General features: G+C 43.5%; 1 protein-coding gene across 2 annotated transcripts in view; it reads right to left on the reverse strand.

The window, feature by feature from the left end:
* Nucleotides 1–501: 501 nt before the first annotated feature.
* Nucleotides 502–19,929, reverse strand: part of plxnb1b (plexin b1b) — a 100,062-nt gene continuing 80,634 nt past the window's right edge. The window contains exons 30-38 of one of the 2 annotated variants that reach the window (XM_089010329.1): nucleotides 18,093–18,196; nucleotides 16,442–16,526; nucleotides 12,757–12,923; nucleotides 9,912–10,072; nucleotides 9,599–9,746; nucleotides 8,843–8,907; nucleotides 8,686–8,761; nucleotides 7,478–7,552; nucleotides 502–6,143 (exon numbers count right to left, since the gene is read on the reverse strand). In XM_089010329.1, the coding sequence (XP_088866455.1) occupies nucleotides 6,039–6,143; nucleotides 7,478–7,552; nucleotides 8,686–8,761; nucleotides 8,843–8,907; nucleotides 9,599–9,746; nucleotides 9,912–10,072; nucleotides 12,757–12,923; nucleotides 16,442–16,526; nucleotides 18,093–18,196 (986 nt within the window). In that variant the 3' untranslated portion in view covers nucleotides 502–6,038. Of the gene's footprint in view, nucleotides 6,144–7,477; nucleotides 7,553–8,685; nucleotides 8,762–8,842; nucleotides 8,908–9,598; nucleotides 9,747–9,911; nucleotides 10,073–12,756; nucleotides 12,924–16,418; nucleotides 16,527–18,092; nucleotides 18,197–19,929 lie in introns of those variants that run through there. The other variant, XM_089010328.1, reaches the window with a different exon arrangement.

Consider the following 19,929-nt stretch of genomic DNA (forward strand, 5'->3'; position numbering starts at 1 on the left):
TACCAACTAGTAAAAAAAATAATACAGTAAAATCTCGTTATATCGATATTCTCGGGAGTCGGAAAAAATATCGATATGCCCGGACTATCGATATATCCGATCCTGCGGCATGTAAATTTTCTCCTTGCGTTCATAGAAATAGTATCGTAATAAGCAGTACTATCGATATAACGAGACTTTACTGTAGTTGAATAATAACAGCACAATGTGATAACATTTGTCCACCTGTCTTCCCGAACCCCCCTCCCTCCTTCTCCTCACTGCTGCGTGTGTCCGTAATTCTTCCCTCCCTCCTCTACCACGGATATCGACCATTCACGCGCGGCTTTAACCGAAGACTGGGGGCAGGGAATAGAGGTCGTTGTTAGGAAGCGGCTCTCTTCGTTCATTCAGAGCTCGGGCTCTAAGAACCGGCTCGTTCGCGAACGACACTAGTGAGCATGCGCAAATCTGCGACATGACAAATGGTTCAAATAATGGAGAAAAAAAAGCACAATGGAATATTTTATGACTTCATCATCTGTTTTATTTGCATTTGCTTTTAATTAACAGGTTAAATCACTACAGTAACATTTGAAACCAATTTGTACACTATTAACACACAAAATTAGAAAACATTGAAGATAAACGCTGGACATCTCCAAACGTTTTCCTCCTCTGAGAGCCGATTGCCGTCATTGCCGATCCTTTATGGAAATTGAAAGGTCCATTTTCTTAAAGAGGATACGAGCTAATGAACTGCTTGCGTAAATCAGCTTGGCTGCACGTGCAGCTCTGAACGAGGGAACAGTCGCAAGAGAGCGTGTTCAAACACCAGGCAGCGACGATACTTTTGTCAGTAAAATGCTTTAAAATGATTGCAAAACCTCACGCAAGTGCCACGGTGCGTCAAGTGTGAGCAATATCCAAGCGCTTGGTCTATAGCGGCAATGCCTTGTGAATTGAGATCGGCTAACAGCAGAACCCCGATCAACACATATTTATTGATCAGGGAAAGAGCCATATTGGCACAGCGTGAATGATCCTAAAGACCTTTGTCACTTTTAACAACAACAACGTCAATCACAAAGGGCTGGACTGGCTCCGCCCCAATCAAAAACAGAATCCATTCAGAAGCTCAAGACTCAAGAACGAGCAGCCCAGTCAGCCCCTTTCAAACCTCGTCTCCAATACAAAGTTTCTCTCCCAAAATGGCACGTGGAAATACGTAACGGCGATGTACACCACCTCAGTTTCAGCAGCACGACATTCAAAAAAGAAAACATCGAAAATGAGAATGAATGAGTGTCAAAGTTTCCATTGACACTCATCCCGAAGAACAATTGAAAAGTATTCCATACAGTAGATAGATGTTTTAAAGGACAACCGACACCATTTTTTTGTTTCCTAACTGAGATGAGAAAAACGTTTTATCGCATTTAAAATAGCCCAAAAATATGCAGGCTGATGTTTTGAGTCAAATGCAAAACACCAAGAAAAATGACTTAAATTTGCCCAAAACTGCCACTAATGAGCTGGAAACCGGAGAGATTGAGAAAGTCCCGCCCCCTTGTTGGTGACATCACGCCAGGATACTCCTTCACAAACTGCCCTGCTCCAGAATCAAAACAATGGCTTCAGAGAGTTCAGATTGGGACAATATGCCAAAATGGAACTGTATAGTGCCACTTAGCATTTTTTTTTTGACGACGATACTAGTCCAGCGTGTTCTACCGGAAACAAATTCCTTGTGTGTACTACATACTTGGCAATAAAGATGATTCTGATTCTGATGCTTCCTTGTTACACATCCAGTTATGAATATGATTGAAATAGTTCCGAAGAGGAAAGCATACATGTTTGCAATCGATTCAAGAAGTCCTTTTTGTGTGTGTGTGTGTGTGTGTCGCTTTCTCGGTCAGGGGCGTTTCGAATGTGACGTCACTTTGGGCATCGTAATTCTTCTTGCATATTCAGTGCGAGTCTTAAAATATAGCTATATGCGGTGGAATCTTTTTAAAATACATTCAGTAGAAGTCATTTGAAGTGATTTGACAAATTATGGACACAACTTTAAAGGACAACCGACTTCACTTTTTGTTTTTTAACTGACACCAGAAAAACGTTTTATAGCATCTAAAATACCCAAAACACGCAGTATGATATTTTTAATCAAGTGCAAAACACCAATAAAAATGACTTCAAGTGTCCAAAATCTGCAAAACATTGAGCTGCGAATTGGGCATTTTCAGAAAGTCCCGCCCCCAGTTCGTGATGTCACGCCAAGACGTCTTGCATTGCTGGAGAATGCAAACAATGGCTTCAGATTCGGAGAATATGCTTTCTTGTTACACATCCACTTATGAATATGATTCAAAGTTCTGAAGAGGAAACCATACATGTTTGCAATCGATTAAAGAATTTATTCTGTGTCATTTTGAGGCAAATGGGCGGGGGGGAATGTCGCACCCAAAAAGAGGCAGAAAAATAGCGACCAGCTCCGTGAGAAATGAATTAGCCCGTTTCCACAGGCTGATACATTCTTTCCATGGAGTTTGCCTCCCTCTGCTGGCGGCTTTTGGGTGTAAGACATGGTTTAAAAAAAAAAAAAAAACGGAACAGCAAAATACGTCTTTTTTTACGGTGAGGAGGCGGTTCTTTTCTGACGTCATGTACGGACTCGTCACCAACTCAAAAACAAGACTTCCTGAATGTTCAGCGCGAGTCTTAAAACGTAAAATATAGCTATATGCAGTGGAATCTTGTTAAAATACGCCCTCTAGAAATCATCGATGAGAAGGTTTCTTCAGCCGTTTCGCCTCCTATCCAAGATGCTTCTTCAGCGAACTAAAGTCTTACTGGTCGTATCGGCCCTATTTATATATCCCTAATGCCCAGACATGGCGGCGCCAGACACAGCTATGATAGGTCTCTAATCTCAGGTTGGGGGAGCAGAGGACCACTCCCTGTGGCCCCACTGATTGTTCCTACATTCCTGACTAACGACTGGCCTATTTGCCCCACTCCCTCCGGTATCACCTCATCAGCATTACGAATGTTGCCTAAGCTGTTTTGCCTAAGCAGGCTATTGTATGAACGATCCAAATTGAACCTCACCCCACCAGACCGCTTTAAAGAAGGATTTTGTTGTTTTATAAGAATCGCTTCTTGACTAGAAGTCATTTGAAGCCAATTACAAATTATGGACGCAACTTGTCCGGAGACGTCGGTTGTCCTTTAAGATTGGTCCAGTGACCAGTGCACTTGAGTAACCTCAATTGGAATCAGCAGGCCTAAAACACGTGAAAGAAAATAGGGCAAAGTTCATTTTCAAAGTCACTTCAAGCCCTCGAGCAAGTCGGATTTGCTGCTAATCACCAAAACTAATTGGAAGTGTGTTCATTGAAAGCACAAGATGGAGTCCACTATGTACTGTAATCATGACCATGTTCTATGTGGAAAAATACACTCCGAGCTGGTGCATTCCAATCAAGCCTTGTTAGCTAGCGCACATGTTTCAGGTTGAAAGCAGCATATGGGCATGTATGTCAAAACATGTTGTGACATCGAGTTCGTCGTGAAAAGATAAAAAACACTTAAGGAGGAGAAACGGGTTTCCACAGCTCTTTTGACGACCGTACAAAATTGACCACTCTGATCACTTGGGACAAACAAAAACAGTACAGGGTGAGTGACAACCAGTAAAAAACAACCAGGGATCACCGTTCACACATACGAAGCATTTACAGACAGACAGACAAACTTAGTTTTGGGCCCGTACAGCAACAAAAAGCTCATAAAGTCCAGAAAAAAAACTTTCTTCAGCTGTCATCTGTGTTTCTTTCAAGGTGTCGAACCTTCTCATCCAAAGGGTGTCGTCAGCGCAATAAGGTTGTGCTGGTAGCCCTGGCCCTATATCCCCAATGTGATGTGAAAAAAAATCAAGATACAATGCATAAGTTGAAATATAATATAATAACTCCATTTTTTTTTTTAATTGTACTTCACACATAAAATGTGATTAACGGGAGATTTATCATGTAAAATTAGCATATGCTATTTCTTAATTTTCCCCCATTCTTAATATTATACTTTTTTGTAAGTAGTAAAAACAAACTCCACTATTCACAGTTAATTTTCTGATTCTAATTTCCTGATGACATCTCAATCTAAAAAAATGCTCATGTAGCTACTTTGTACTTCCGGGTAGAGTGAACGCTGGTGCGAATGGCTGCCGCTGCTCCCCCGCACAAAAAAAAATTACCTGACTGTAAAATGTCCTTGAGAATTTTGCAAGACGCTTATAAATCAAATGTATTATTATTATTATAATGGACAGATGTGGCGCGGCAGACCTCTGCTCTGATAGGCCCCTGCTCTAAGGTTGGGGAAGCAGTGGACCACTCCCTGCTTACAACAGACTTCTTGGGCCGATACCACATAGGCTGAGTCATGCTAATGAGGTGAAAGCAGAGCCAGGGATACAAAAATCAAGGTCATCAGATTGAGTGCACTGCTCCGCCAACCTTAGAGCAGGGACCTATCAGAGAAGAGGTCCGGCACAACCACCTGTGTCCATAAAGGATATAGGGCCAGGGTTAACAGCACAACTTTAGTTTGCTGACGAAGCTCTTCGGATGAGGAGCCGGATGACGGTGAAGAAGGCTTTTCCTGGATGGACCACTCCCGTACCACTGAGAGCCTACAAAGACATAAGCTCCTAAAATGTCTGAACATGACCATGACGGCGGGTCTGAATTGGGTTCATTTGATATCCCGTCTTAGTGTTTCGAGGGAATTGTCATCCTCTCAGCATAAACCAAAAGCACACGCACGTGGTCTTCAAAAAGATCTAGATCAGTGGTTCTTAAACTGGGTTGGACGGAACCCTAGGGGTTCGTTGAGTCGCTCTCGGGGTTCGGTGGATCCTCCACCCCTCAGTCTAGACTGCAGTTAGTAGGCACTGTCATTGGAAGAAGGCTTCGGTGAATGAGCAGATGAAACTGGTGGGGTTCGGTGCCTCCGGCAAGATCAAGAACCACTGGTCTAGGTGATGGGCGGCAGTCCTGGAAGGCCACGTTTCGAGATTGAAATAATGAACCAGGGCTGGTCGGAGGACTGTGCAGGTCTCGCCCAATAGCCGATCATTTCAATCGGGTGTTTTACAGCAGGGAGAGCTGGAAAAACAATCAGGAAAGAGGCCCTCCAGGACCCCACTTTGAGGCTCTGGGTCAAGGCGCTCAACTTCAGCCACCCAAAAATGGTCAGCATTTTGCGTGTTTCCTTTCAAGCAACAATGACTCTGTCGGTGACAGTCGGTCACAGCCACATTCCTTTGTTTGTGGGCCAGGTCACGACAACGTACGGTACAGAGAATAAAATGCAGATATTTTTAAGTCCATATCAAACATCTACAGTACAAAACCATGAAGGTATTCACATACTTTTATGAGAACAGTGAAACAACTATGGGCAAACTCTCCCCCTCTGTGCCATCACACGGTCAATTGCTGTGCGAGAGTGAGATGCTGGCTGGCTGGCTGGCCGGCCAAAATTGCCGTACGCGTTGCCGGCCTGCTAGCACGTTGCGGTGCCAGGCGTAGAATTCAAATTGTAAAAATAGGGTCTGGGGGTCGTGGTCGTAAGTACGGGTGGTCATAAGTCGAGCCGGTCTTAAGTCGGATGTCACCTGCAGTTGAATGGTTCTCATTACATCATGTGTATGCTAGCTTTCTAGCTGGATACATAGATAGCTATCCATTTGCTATCTATTTTCCGTCTATTAGCTATCTAGCTAGCTGGCTGGCTATCTGCCCGTCTATCTATTAACTAGCTAGCTATCTGGCTGGTTATCTATTAGCTAGCTGGCTAGCTTTCTATCTATTTGACTTATTCCGGGTTGCGTGAACGCTGGCGCGTGTGGCTGCCGCTGCTCACCCAGAGAAAAAAAAAATGTTCCCATGACTGTAAAGTGACCTTGAGAGTTTTGAAAGGCTGTTTCAAAATCAAATGAAATGTATTATTATTATTATTATGAAAGCGCCGGTGGGAGTTCCCTGTCACAAGTCCGTGACCTTATTCTCCACGGCGGCAGCAATCTGCTGCAGCCTGTAGCCCAGCTGCATCTTCTGGGCTGTGGAGTCTTCTTCCAGGGCCGTGATGATCTGCGGGCACCCAAGAAAATAACAGCAATTAACAAACTACACTTACCCCACATAACTGCTCCCTAGAGGAGGGAGGAGTGCATAATATTTAAAGGACAACCGAGAGCATTTTCAGAAAAACGTTTTCTAGCATCTAAAATAACCAAAACACGCAGGTTGATATTTTTAGGCAAATGCAAAAGACCAATAAAAATGACTCGAAGTGTCCCAAAACTGCCACAAAATGAGCCAGAACTGGGCAGGTTCAGAAAGTCTCGCCCCCTTGTTTGTGATGTCACACCAGCATACTCCTTCACAAACTGCCCTGCTCCAGAATCAAAATAATGGCTTCAGATTCGGAAAAAGATCCTTTCTTGTTACTCATCCAGTTATGAATATGATTCAAATAGTTCTGAAGAGGAAAGCATACATGTTTGCCATCGATGAAAGAAGTCCTTCCGTATCAATTTGAGCCGTCAATGTTGCGCCCAGAAAATGCACAAGTTCCGCTGGAAATGGACCGATTTGTCCGCGGGGAATTTGTGTCAACATACACCTTCTTTATGCATGTTACCGCAATTGGTGGTCTTGGTGCGACACAAAACGATTCACCATGGCGTTATTGATGTAGTTTTCCTTCTAATTTCGCCATCAACACGGTGTTTTCAGACAAAAAAAGTACCGTATTTTCACGACCATAAGGCGCATATAAAGGTCTCAGATTTTTTTTCAAAATGTGCGGTGCGCCCTGTAGTGCGGACGTATTATAGACCACCATGAGGAGGATGTGTGGGGGGATGTGTGGACGTGGTTTGTGTATAAATGAACAGGTATGTGCTTTATGCAGAACATTGCTGTTTTACCGCTATATAAAACTTGCCGGTGCGCTCAATGTGTAAGTTAAATACAGAAATGGCACACATAACTGAGACTGCGCCTTTTCACACGGTGCGCTCTTTGGTCGTGAAAATACGGTACCCAAAATGCATTGTGTGTCGCTTTGTCGGTCAGGGGCGTTCCCTCCGTGATGTCACTTCGGGCATCATCATCAACTGGAAAACAAGACTTGCTGAATATTCAGCGCGAGTCTTAAAAGGTCAAATGTAGCTATATGCCATGGAATCTTTGTCAAATGTGCTTTGACAAATTATGGACGCAACTTGTCCGGAGGTGTCGCTTGTCCTTTATAGAAAGCACAGGTGGGAAAAATACGGCCCGTAGGCCAGCTCGGGCCCATTGGGTCTTTTGAATCCGTACCGTTTCAGGTGAGTACGCAATTTAGGTTTGTGCCATATGAATGATTGCCTTCATTTCCCAACCTAAACCACTGACACACTTGTAGGTGCACGACGTACCTGGTCATAGTACTTGTTGATGTACTTGTAGAGCTCATGCAATGCAACCAAGTAATTCAGTTCTCCCGTATAGTTCTGGAACAAAAGCCAGAGGAGCAGTCAGTCCAATTCGTCAAATAGAAATGGACATCTTGTGTTTGGAAGTAGGAGCCTTTATTCAGATGGAGCTCCTCACCCAAAGTTCAACATGGTATCATGACTGTTAGATTTATAACTTAGTATCATTTTTTTTCAACTATGCCATCGCATCGATGAGAAGGTTTCTTCAGCCATCATCTGTACTTCTTTGAAGGTTTCGCTTCTTATCCAAGAGGCTTCGTCAGCTAACTAAAATTTGCAGGTAGCTCTGACCCTATATATATATATATATATATATATACAGTAAAGTCTCGTTATATCGATATCGGATATATCGATAGTCCCGGTTATATCGATACTATTTCTATGCACGCACGGAGAAAATTACATGCAAACAGGGTCGGATATATCGATAGTCCCGGTTATATCGATATTTTTTCGGACTCCCTTGAATATCGATATAACGAGACTTTACTGTATATATATATATATATATATATATATAACCCTAACCCTAACCCTATATCAATATAACGAGACTTTACTGTGTATATATATATATATATATATATATATATATATATATATATATATATATATATATATATATATATATATATATATATATATATATACAGTAAAGTCTCGTTATATCGATATTCTCGGGAGTCCGAAAAATATCGATATAACCGGACTATCGATATATCCGATCCTGCGCGCATGTAATTTTCTCCTTGCGTTCATAGAAATAGTATCGTAATAAGCGGTACTATCGATATAACCGATATCGATATAACGAGACTTTACTGTATATATATATATATATATATATATATATATATATATATATATATATATATATATATATATATATATATATATATATACGCACGCACTCACTCACTCACTCACTGACTGACTGACTCACCCACTCACTCACTCACTCACTCACTCACCCGCTGACTGACTGACTGACTCACCCACTCACTCACTCACTCACTCACTCACTCACTCACTCACTCACCGACCGACCGACCGACCGACCGACACTCACTCACTCACTCACTCACTCACTCACTCACTCACTCACTCACTCACTCACTCACTCACTCACTCACTCACTCACTCACCCTTGAGAGTTCAGCCAGAGCAGAGTTCATCTCCTGGTCGCTGGCAGAGATGGTCTGCCTGATGTCAGCATAATATCTGCAATGACACAAGTTCAAAGCCGCTTCGTATGAGTTGGACTCCAACAGATTTTGTACCAAAAGGGAAATGGGGTCAAACCTTTCCACCATCTGTTTGTAACGAGGGATGTCTCGAGCGTACAGCAACTTGTTAATGGGAGAATCCTGTGTCAAAAGGCACTTTGTCAGAGACGTTCGATCAGACACTGTGGACAAAGGCTCAAACACAGGAAGATTGTCTTTTACTGCCGGCAAGGGACGTAGCCATTCAAGACAGACGCCCGAATTCTGCAGCCCTCTGCCAAGCTATTTATTGAGAGTATATGCAAATTGAAGTGATACATGAGTAAAACATCGTTTTCTTGATTAGAATACCACACCGCTGGACGTTCGAAGCACCAACAGCTGTAAGCAATAAAACATTGATATTTTAATTGGTTGTCTTTTCCATGGATTGATAAATTTGTAACCTGGTTAATGAGCTCTTCCTGTGAGGGAGTTTCAAGTCCTAAATTACTCCTGTGACAAAGGACTTTTCCAAGTCCTAAATTCTGCCCAAGGCCAGATCTCCTAGATGAAGATGACAGGTTAACAGGCTGTGTCTTGTTCAACTCAGATGGACCCCAGGTCATCTGCGCCGTTCACTGTGGGCCTATTGTTCGGCGGACAGCTAAGCATGGGACTTTTAAATATGATCACTTCTCGTTTTGTCTAGTCTCCATCACACTTACAGCCATGACCATTGATTTCCTCCCACAATTGACCTTCTCATTTCTTTACAGGCTAACCTTTCAATCACTCAAGAGATGATGGGATGAAAAGCCCCATCTTTTGTTTGGGAAAGTTCAGCCCTTACCCGTCCCAGTTTATGCTCAGCAATGGTGCAGGAGTCCATGAAGGTCTGCGCGATGACCGACAGCACCGCGTCCACATGGTCCGAAGCTTGCACATCAAATATGAACTGGGGGTTTTTCACAATGTTGATCCAGAAACGGAGCGGCAGACTAGAATGACATGGCGGACATTGACATTCACTCAATAGTGCTCGCTTCGATGGAACAATTGCCTTCAGACCGGGGAGGAGATCTTTGAAATCCATTAAAGGCTTGCAAGTTCCTTTGGCTATTTGTTAAAAGCAGAGGATTCTTGGTCCGGCCTGTAGACCGCACCTGTTGGTCTTCCAAATGTGGATCGTCTCTGGGTCAAAAATACTGTGCTGAGCGGCTCGGTCGTCCAGCAGGTCAAAAAAGTACTTGACGGCCAGTGGGACGGGTCGACTGGTGCTGAGGATCACCGTAAACAAATCGTCCACAAATTTCTGCAGCGTCCCCTGAGCACCACAAAGGAAAGAGGGACACAATCCTTTCACACATATTGGACGAATTTGCTTGTCACATACAGCGATATCTCGGCTTACGAACGCCTTGGCTAACCAACTTTTCGGTTTACGACCGTTAAATTCACGAGAATTTAATCTTGGCATACAAACTATTTTTTGGGGAAACACACGGAGCGCCACAATGAGTGATGTGTCGTTCGCAAACGAGCCCGTTCACCTAACAAAAGGAAATGGCAGCAGACTATTTTTTGTCCTCTATTCCTCACCCCGTCTTCAGTTGAAGCCGCACGTGATTGGTCAAGAACGCAGCAGTGAGGTGGGGAAGGGGGGGGGGGTTATAGAAACAAAGCGCTGCAAATAAAAATAATAGATTACAGCCGCACGTGATTGGTCAAGAACGCAGCAGTGGGAGGGGGTTACAGAAACAGAGCTGCAAATAATAAATAGACAGGCAAACGACAAAGAGAGTGAGAACATGGATAGAAATTTAGACTCGTTTCAACCTTATTGATAGTTCAAAGGCAGGGTGTAGACTGCAAGGTTAAAATATTCCATCAATCAGGCTCCACAAATAACCCGCACAAGCCATCTTTACACTTGATGCAAAAAGCTATCAACCCAGCTAAACAGAACACAATTGACGAGCAACTAGGTCAAATTAGCGCAGAGAAAGCACGGCAACTTCACTGGGTGATTTCAAGGCTAGCCACGGATGGTTCGACAACTTTAAGCGTCGTACAGGTATTCATAGTGTCATTTGTCATGGTAAGGCAGCCAGTTCTGACGATAAAGCTGCCAAAGCTTACAAGGAATCATTCCTCAAGATGGTGGAAGAAGAAGGCTATGCTCCTCATCAAGTGTTTCATGCTGATGAAAGCGGCCACTCCATTCCATCAAGCCATCAATGACCATCACAAAGGTCAATAAAACCACTTTACTATACAGTACAGTTCTCCTCTTCTTTTCCTTTGGGCTTTTCCCTTCAGGGGTCGGTCGCCACAGCGAACCAATGACCTCCATCTATCCCGGTTTCGTGCATCCTCTTCTCTCACACCAGCTACCTTCATGTCCTCTTTGAGGACATCCATAAAGCTCCTCTTTGGTCTTCCTCTCTGTCTCCTGCCAGGCTCAGCATCCTTCTCCCGATATAGTCACTCTCTCTCCCCTGGACATGTCCAAACCATCTCAGTCTGACTTTCTCTCCAAGGCCTCTAATATGAGTTGTCCCTCTAATGTACTCATTCCTGGTCACTCCCAAAGAAAACCTCAACATCTTCAGCTGTGCTACCTCGAGCTCTGCTTCCTGTCTTTTCTTCAGTGTCACCGTCTCCAGTCCAAACATCATGGCTGCTCTCACCACAGTTTTACAGACCTTTCATTTCCTGAAACCCTCATATCCTACCTGACATTTTTCTCCAGCCGCTCCAGCCTGCCTGAACACGCTTCTTCAACTCTTTTCCACACTATCCATTGCTCTGGACAGTTGACCACAAGTACATAAAATCCTCCACCTTCTTTATCTCTTCTCCCTTGCACTTGGATCCCTCTCATTCACACACATATATTCCGTCTTGCTGCGACTGATCTTCATTCCTCTCCAGGGCATATCTCCACATCTCTAGTTTCTCCGCCACCTGTACTCTTTAATTACAATACCATAGCACATTTATTATACATAATATAAGGTATATTTTGTGTAGTTTCAAGGCTTAGAAAATTAGAAAGTATAACATTTTTTTTTTTTTTATGAGGACCTGGGAACTGATTATTCTCATTTTAATGGTTTCCGATGAGAAATTAATGTTTGGGATACACAATTTTCACCTTCACCTAAATGGGCGCAATGGGGTTCTCAAGTCCCTGTACGAGCATCCAAGAGCATTACTATACTATGTCACTTTCCATACGTCACTACCTCACTTTACATACATCACTACCTCGTTTACATACGACACTACCTCACTTAACATACGACACTACCTCACTTTCCATACGTCGCGACCTCACTTTACATACGTCACTACCTCACTTTCCATACGTCGCGACCTCACTTTACATACGTCACTACCTCACTTTACATACGTCGCGACCTCACTTTACATACGTCACTACCTCACTTTACATACGTCACTACCTCACTTTACATACGACACGACTTCACTTTACATACAGAAATGACATGCATTGTCTGTTGTCTGACTTTTTTAGCCACATTCTAAGTGCCTTACACGCTGGGTCTGAGAGGAGATTAATTTCATGTGTGCGGTATGTCATCAATGAGAAGGTTTCTTCAGCCGTCATCTGTACTATTTTTGAAGGTGTCGGACGTTTCGCCTCCTATCCAAGAGGCTTCGTCAGCGAACTAAAGTCTGACTGGTTGTATCGGCCCTATTTATATATCCCTAATGTCCAGACATGGCGGCGCCGGACCCAGCTATAATAGGTCCCTACTCTCAGGTTGGGGGGAGCAGAGGACCACTCCCTGTGGCCCCACTGATTGTTCCTACATTCCTGACTAACGACTGGCCTATTTGCCCCACAGACGTATTGCTGTACGTCATGCATATTAGCATATTTGACAATAAAGCTGACTTTGACTTTAAGTGCTCTTGCGCCTCATTGAAATGGAGAAATGTCAAGAGCAGAAAGCAGCCAGACAAAGGACATGCGTGTACCTTCATGGAAAGCAGGCGTGTGAGGTACATCTCAGGGATGGCCTTGGCCCTCTCTCGTTCCCTCAGGCTGCCTCTGCGATGTTTGGGCAGTTCGGGCTCTTCGTTGGCCTTCACCAGATGCCAAAGTCTCACGCCGCCTTCATCCGCATCCTCCAACATTGGTGTTTCTGTCGCAGAAAAAAAAGCTTAAAAAGTCTCGCTTTGCTCAAAGAAGACGCTCCAGAACAATTAGGATTCTTCTCAACATGCAAAGGCTCTCGTCAGTCCGGGAAGCTCAATTCAATCGACGTCTTTGCAAAAATGACAGCTAAGCTTTGATGATGATGATGATGATACATTTCATTTCTTAGCATAATAATAATAATACATTTCATTTCTAAGCGCCTTTGAAAACTCTCAAGGTCACTTTAATAATAATAATAATAATAATTGCTAAGCGCCTTTCAAAACTGTCAAGGTCATTTTAATAATAATAATAATAATAATGACAATAATAATAATAATAATAATAATAATAATAATAATAATAATAATAATAATAATAATCCATTTCATTTGTAAGCGCCTTTCAAAATTCTCAAGGTCACTTTACAGTCACAGGATAAAGTTTTTCTGTGGGTGAGCAGCGGCAGCCACACGTGCCAGCGTTCACTCAACCAAGAAGTAAAATAAATAGATAGAACTCTAGCTAGCTAAGAGATAGCTAATAGAGAGATCGCCAGCGAGCTAGACCGCTGATAGACAAGATAGATAGCCAGCCAACGAGACCGCTAATAGCTAGCTAATAGATAACTAACAGATAACAAATAGATAGTTAACGCTGCTGTGAAATGTAAATTTCTCCACAGCGAGACTAATAATGGCAAATCCAAATCCAGGTAGGTCGCTTGATCGCTAGCTCGACTGTCATAAGAAAAAAGTAACTTTACTTTCTTCTGGAGCTGAGGTTCTGTGCATCTACTTTGGAAAATGATATGCAAATGCACGACCTTATATTGCTCGGGAAAGTCCGGAAGCACAAAGCAGGCTTCTGATTGGCTGCTGTGCCGAGTATGCAAATTGTCAAAGGAACCTCAATTCCAAAATTTCGGTTTGTTTGCTTTGTTGAATAAAGCAAACGTTTAAAATCCTTTTTTTTGCTTGAAGAAGTTGTCGGCCACCCGGGCGAAGGCGTTTTGTAAGTTGTACGCCTGACGTAAAAGTTGCACGCCCCGGGCGTCCGGGCAGACATTGTTTCAGACACTGGCAATAGTCTGAACACAAACACGCACACGGATGCGAATTGGGACGACGCAGCTCACTCACTCTCTCCAGCCACGTAGTCGTGGTTGTCATGGTGAATGTGTTTGCTGTGCCGAGGAACCAGAGCGACTGTTGCACCGTCTGGCACCTGAAGGACACCACAAAAGATCAGCTTACTACTCATCATCAATAATAGTCATCATCATTCATTTCTAAGCGCCTTTCAAAACTCTCAAGGTAGCTTTACAGTCACAGGATCAGTTCTTCTGTGGGTGAGCAGCGGCAGCCACACCCGCCAGCGTTCACTCAACCCGGAAGTAACTCTAATAGATAGAAAGCTAGCTAATAGACAGCTAGCCAAGTCTTCACTCAACCCAGAAGTAACTCGGATAGAAAGATAGCTAGCTAATAGATCAATAAATACATGTGTGTAGGCTTCCGGTGGTACAGGAGTGGTCCATCCAGGAAAAGCTTTCTTCAGCCGTCATCTGGACTTCTTTCAAGGTGTCGGACTTTTGGCCCCTCATCTGGAGAGCCAACACTAAAGTTGTGCTGGTAACCCTGGCCCAATGTCCCTAATGGACAGAGGTGGCGGTGCCACACCTCTACTCTGCTAGGTCTCTGCTCTCGGGTTGGGGGAGCAGTGGACCACTCCCAGACGCCAATCTGATGACCTCTATTGTTCTATCCCTGGCTCTAGTTTCAACTCCTTACCATGCTAATCGCTGGCTCTGGTTTAATAATAATAATAATAATAATACAGTGGTACCTCGGTTCTCGACCATAATTCGTGCCAGGACCCTGTTCGAAAAGCAATTTATTCGAACACCGAAACCATCTCTTTGTCACTGTCACTTGCGAGTTGACAGCGGGCGCCGAAGCAAGAATATCGAACGTTTTGTTCAAACACCGATTTGTTCGAACTGTGAGGCGTTCGAGAACCGAGGTACCACTGTACTAACAATAGAAATAATAAATCTCATTTTTAAGCGCCTTCCAAAACTCTCAAGGTCACTTGACAGTCACAGGATCGTTTTTTCTGTGGGTGAGCAGTGGCAGCCATTTGCGTCAGCGTTCACTCTAACGCTAGCTAATACATAGCTAATAGATAACTAGCCAGACAGCTAGCTAGATAGCCAGACAGCTAATGGATAGCTAGCAAGATAGCCACTCAGCTAGCCAGATAGCTAATAGATAGCAAATAGCTAGTTAGGAAGCATGTGAGTAAAATTGATAACAGCGGCAGTTTAAGGGAAGAAAAAAATTGGTGTTTCTGTCGCAGAAAAAAAAGCTTAAAAAGTCTCGCTTTGCTCAAAGAAGACGCTCCACAACAATTAGGATTCTTCTCAACATGCAAAGGCTCTCGTCAGTCCGGGAAGCTCAATTCAATCGACGTCTTTGCAAAAATGACAGCTAAGCTTTGATGATGATGATGATGATGATGATACATTTCATTTCTTAGCATAATAATAATAATAATACATTTCATTTCTAAGCGCCTTTGAAAACTCTCAAGGTCACTTTAATAATAATAATAATAATAATAATTGCTAAGCGCCTTTCAAAACTGTCAAGGTCATTTTAATAATAATAATAATAATAATAATAATAATAATAATAATAATGACAAATAATAATAATAATAATAATAATAATAATAATAATAATAATAATAATAATAATCCATTTCATTTGTAAGCGCCTTTCAAAATTCTCAAGGTCACTTTACAGTCACAGGATAAAGTTTTTTCTGTGGGTGAGCAGCGGCAGCCACACGTGCCAGCGTTCACTCAACCAAGAAGTAAAATAAATAGATAGAACTCTAGCTAGCTAAGAGATAGCTAATAGAGAGATCGCCAGCGAGCTAGACCGCTGATAGACAAGATAGATAGCCAGCCAACGAGACCGCTAATAGCTAGCTAATAGATAACTAACAGATAACAAATAGATAGTTAACGCTGCTGTGAAATGTAAATTTCTCCACAGCGAGACTAATAATGGCAAATCCAAATCCAGGTAGGTCGCTTGATCGCTAGCTCGACTGTCATAAGAAAAAAGTAACTTTACTTTCTTCTGGAGCTGAGGTTCTGTGCATCTACTTTGGAAAATGATATGCAAATGCACGACCTTATATTGCTCGGGAAAGTCCGGAAGCACAAAGCAGGCTTCTGATTGGCTGCTGTGCCGAGTATGCAAATTGTCAAAGGAACCTCAATTCCAAAATTTCGGTTTGTTTGCTTTGTTGAATAAAGCAAACGTTTAAAATCCTTTTTTTTGCTTGAAGAAGTTGTCGGCCACCCGGGCGAAGGCGTTTTGTAAGTTGTACGCCTGACGTAAAAGTTGCACGCCCCGGGCGTCCGGGCAGACATTGTTTCAGACACTGGCAATAGTCTGAACACAAACACGCACACGGATGCGAATTGGGACGACGCAGCTCACTCACTCTCTCCAGCCACGTAGTCGTGGTTGTCATGGTGAATGTGTTTGCTGTGCCGAGGAACCAGAGCGACTGTTGCACCGTCTGGCACCTGAAGGACACCACAAAAGATCAGCTTACTACTCATCATCAATAATAGTCATCATCATTCATTTCTAAGCGCCTTTCAAAACTCTCAAGGTAGCTTTACAGTCACAGGATCAGTTCTTCTGTGGGTGAGCAGCGGCAGCCACACCCGCCAGCGTTCACTCAACCCGGAAGTAACTCTAATGGATAGAAAGCTAGCTAATAGACAGCTAGCCAAGTCTTCACTCAACCCAGAAGTAACTCGGATAGAAAGATAGCTAGCTAATAGATCAATAAATACATGTGTGTAGGCTTCCGGTGGTACAGGAGTGGTCCATCCAGGAAAAGCTTTCTTCAGCCGTCATCTGGACTTCTTTCAAGGTGTCGGACTTTTGGCCCCTCATCTGGAGAGCCAACACTAAAGTTGTGCTGGTAACCCTGGCCCAATGTCCCTAATGGACAGAGGTGGCGGTGCCACACCTCTACTCTGCTAGGTCTCTGCTCTCGGGTTGGGGGAGCAGTGGACCACTCCCAGACGCCAATCTGATGACCTCTATTGTTCTATCCCTGGCTCTAGTTTCAACTCCTTACCATGCTAATCGCTGGCTCTGGTTTAATAATAATAATAATACTAATAATAATACAGTGGTACCTCGGTTCTCGACCATAATTCGTGCCAGGACCCTGTTCGAAAAGCAATTTATTCGAACACCAAAACCATCTCTTTGTCACTGTCACTTGCGAGTTGACAGCGGGCGCCGAAGCAAGAATATCGAACGTTTTGTTCAAACACCGATTTGTTCGAACTGTGAGGCGTTCGAGAACCGAGGTACCACTGTACTAACAATAGAAATAATAAATCTCATTTTTAAGCGCCTTCCAAAACTCTCAAGGTCACTTGACAGTCACAGGATCGTTTTTTCTGTGGGTGAGCAGTGGCAGCCATTTGCGTCAGCGTTCACTCTAACGCTAGCTAATACATAGCTAATAGATAACTAGCCAGACAGCTAGCTAGATAGCCAGACAGCTAATGGATAGCTAGCAAGATAGCCACTCAGCTAGCCAGATAGCTAATAGATAGCAAATAGCTAGTTAGGAAGCATGTGAGTAAAATTGATAACAGCGGCAGTTTAAGGGAAGAAAAAAAACACTACAAATGAAATACCTTGTGATACCTTGGCTTGTGAACATAATTGCTTCCCAGAAAGTGCGCGTAAGGCAAAAAGTGTGTATTCCAAACATTGATTTCCTATAGGAAAACATTAAATTGAGAAAAATCCGTCCATAAAACATAACTTCACCTCATCAGAGCAATAGAGTTCAACAGATTGGCTTTAGGGAGTGGTCCTCTGCTCCCCCAACCTTGGAGCACAAACCTTTCAGAGCAGAAGTCTGTCCATTGGGGATATAAGGCCAGGGTTACACGCACAACTTGAGTTTGCTCTTCGGATGAGGAGCCAAACGTCCTTCACCTCCCAAGACGTCCAGATGAAGCAATCTTTTCCTGGACGTTGGTGTTTATCCACTGAAGAGCAACGAGTTGGTTTTCCCCCTTGCGACGGACGGAGCACATTTGGATGCAAGAGGAGACCTTGTAGTGCTGCAGGGTGTTGAGCCGTTTCCAATCGCCTTGGACCACGGACGTCAGGTCTTCATCCGACAGGATCAGATGACCGGCAACACCGGAGCGCCACTCTAAACAGGAAGGCAAACAGCCCCGAGGACCATCGGGAATTAGGAGGAGGACATTTGGACCCAAAAGAATTTGGAAAAAATGGAGAAACAAAGAACATTTTGTGTACATGCAGCCGTGCATACGCAGTCATTGGTGCTCGCATGGAAACAGTGTCAGTGCAACTTTTACGTCGGGCATGAAACTTACAAAACGGCTTGAACAAAGATTTGGAAATTAGTCCGACTTCCAAATCTTCGTTCGCTTTGGAAATTTCACAATTTCAGTTTGTTTGTCAATTTGCATACTCGGCACGGCAGCCAATCGGAAGCCAGTTTTGTGCTTCCGGACTTTCCCGAGCGTTATTAGGTCGTGAATTTGCATCTCATTTTCCAAAGTAGATGCACAGAACCTCAGCCCCGGAACAAAGACTCAAAAGAAGCTAACTAAATGTATGACGCTCCAAAAGGTAAACGTACATTATCCTGAGACTGTAAAGTGTCCTTGAGAGTTTGGAAAGGCGCTTAGAAACTAAATGTATTATTATTGTTATTATTAAAAGCATGATGGAAAGAGGAGTTGACGTGGCTTGTAGCAGACGACGCAAGGCAAACATTGCATTGTGCAGCATAGCATGCCCAACAGTGTATGGACAAACGACAACTGGAGCAAAATCATCAGCAAGGAGATTTACCAGCAATTAAGCAAGGGAGCATTTGTGTGTATAAATTCTTCATACTTTGCAACAATGGTTTCCTTTTTTCACGATTAGTCGGGAAAAATGGGGCAGGCAACTCGATGGCCGGGCAGGCAACTTTTCACTGTTGTCTGTCCGCTAACTTTTTCTCAGGAGTTTCAGACACTGCGGTGTCAATAATTCCTGAACTTTCAAAAGTTCAAAGTCGTGCAACACCGGAGAAAGAAATGAGAGCACATTTAAACGGGCTGACACAAAAATGGGGACAGAAAAGGAGGAGACGGCCGGCGTGGATGGTCAGGAGGCAAAGTGACACGTTGACGTGGCAAGCCTCTTGACCCAATCCGACCCCACCCCTGAAAGCCAAAGCCCCGCAGCGATGTGGACTGGCGGTGGGCACAGGCCAAGGGTGTGGCCAAAGCATGCACGCCGGCGCCAATGGAGTCCGATGCCAAATGACCAATCATTGAGTCTGTCACACCACGAAGACCACTCCAAATTGGTTCCATTCGGGAGCATTTCCAAAGGCTCATATGTCAACGGACTCGGTCGGGAACAAGGCCAATCAATTGGATTCCCATTCAAAACGCAGAATAATAACAAGAATAAGAATACATTTCATTTCTAAGCGACTTTCAAAACTCTCAAGGTCACTTTACAGTCATAGGATACGTTTTTCTGTGGGTGAGCAGCGGCAGCCAGACGCGCCAGTGTTCACTCAACCCGGAATAACTCAAATAGATAGAATGCTAGCTAGCTAGCTAATAAACAGATATCTAATAGATATTTAGATAAACAGATACCTAATAGATATCCAGCAAATAGATTGCCAGCTAGATAGCTAATAGATAGCTAGCTAGATAGCCAGCTTCCCAGCCAGATAGCTAATAGACAGCGAATAGATAGCAAATAGCGCTGGTCAGACCTCTGGCAATGTTTTTACTTATCCAGAAGGGGGCAGCATTTGCATTTTGTCCATGCTAGTGCATTGTTCCAGTTTCAGCTTTTGTTGAAGCGCTATAGAAAACAATATGGATTGTATTTTGATTGAACTGTGAG

This window comes from Hippocampus bargibanti, linkage group LG12 (genome assembly GCF_051943395.1).
Source record: "Hippocampus bargibanti isolate YZ-2025 linkage group LG12, ASM5194339v1, whole genome shotgun sequence".
NCBI lineage: Eukaryota > Metazoa > Chordata > Actinopteri > Syngnathiformes > Syngnathidae > Hippocampus > Hippocampus bargibanti.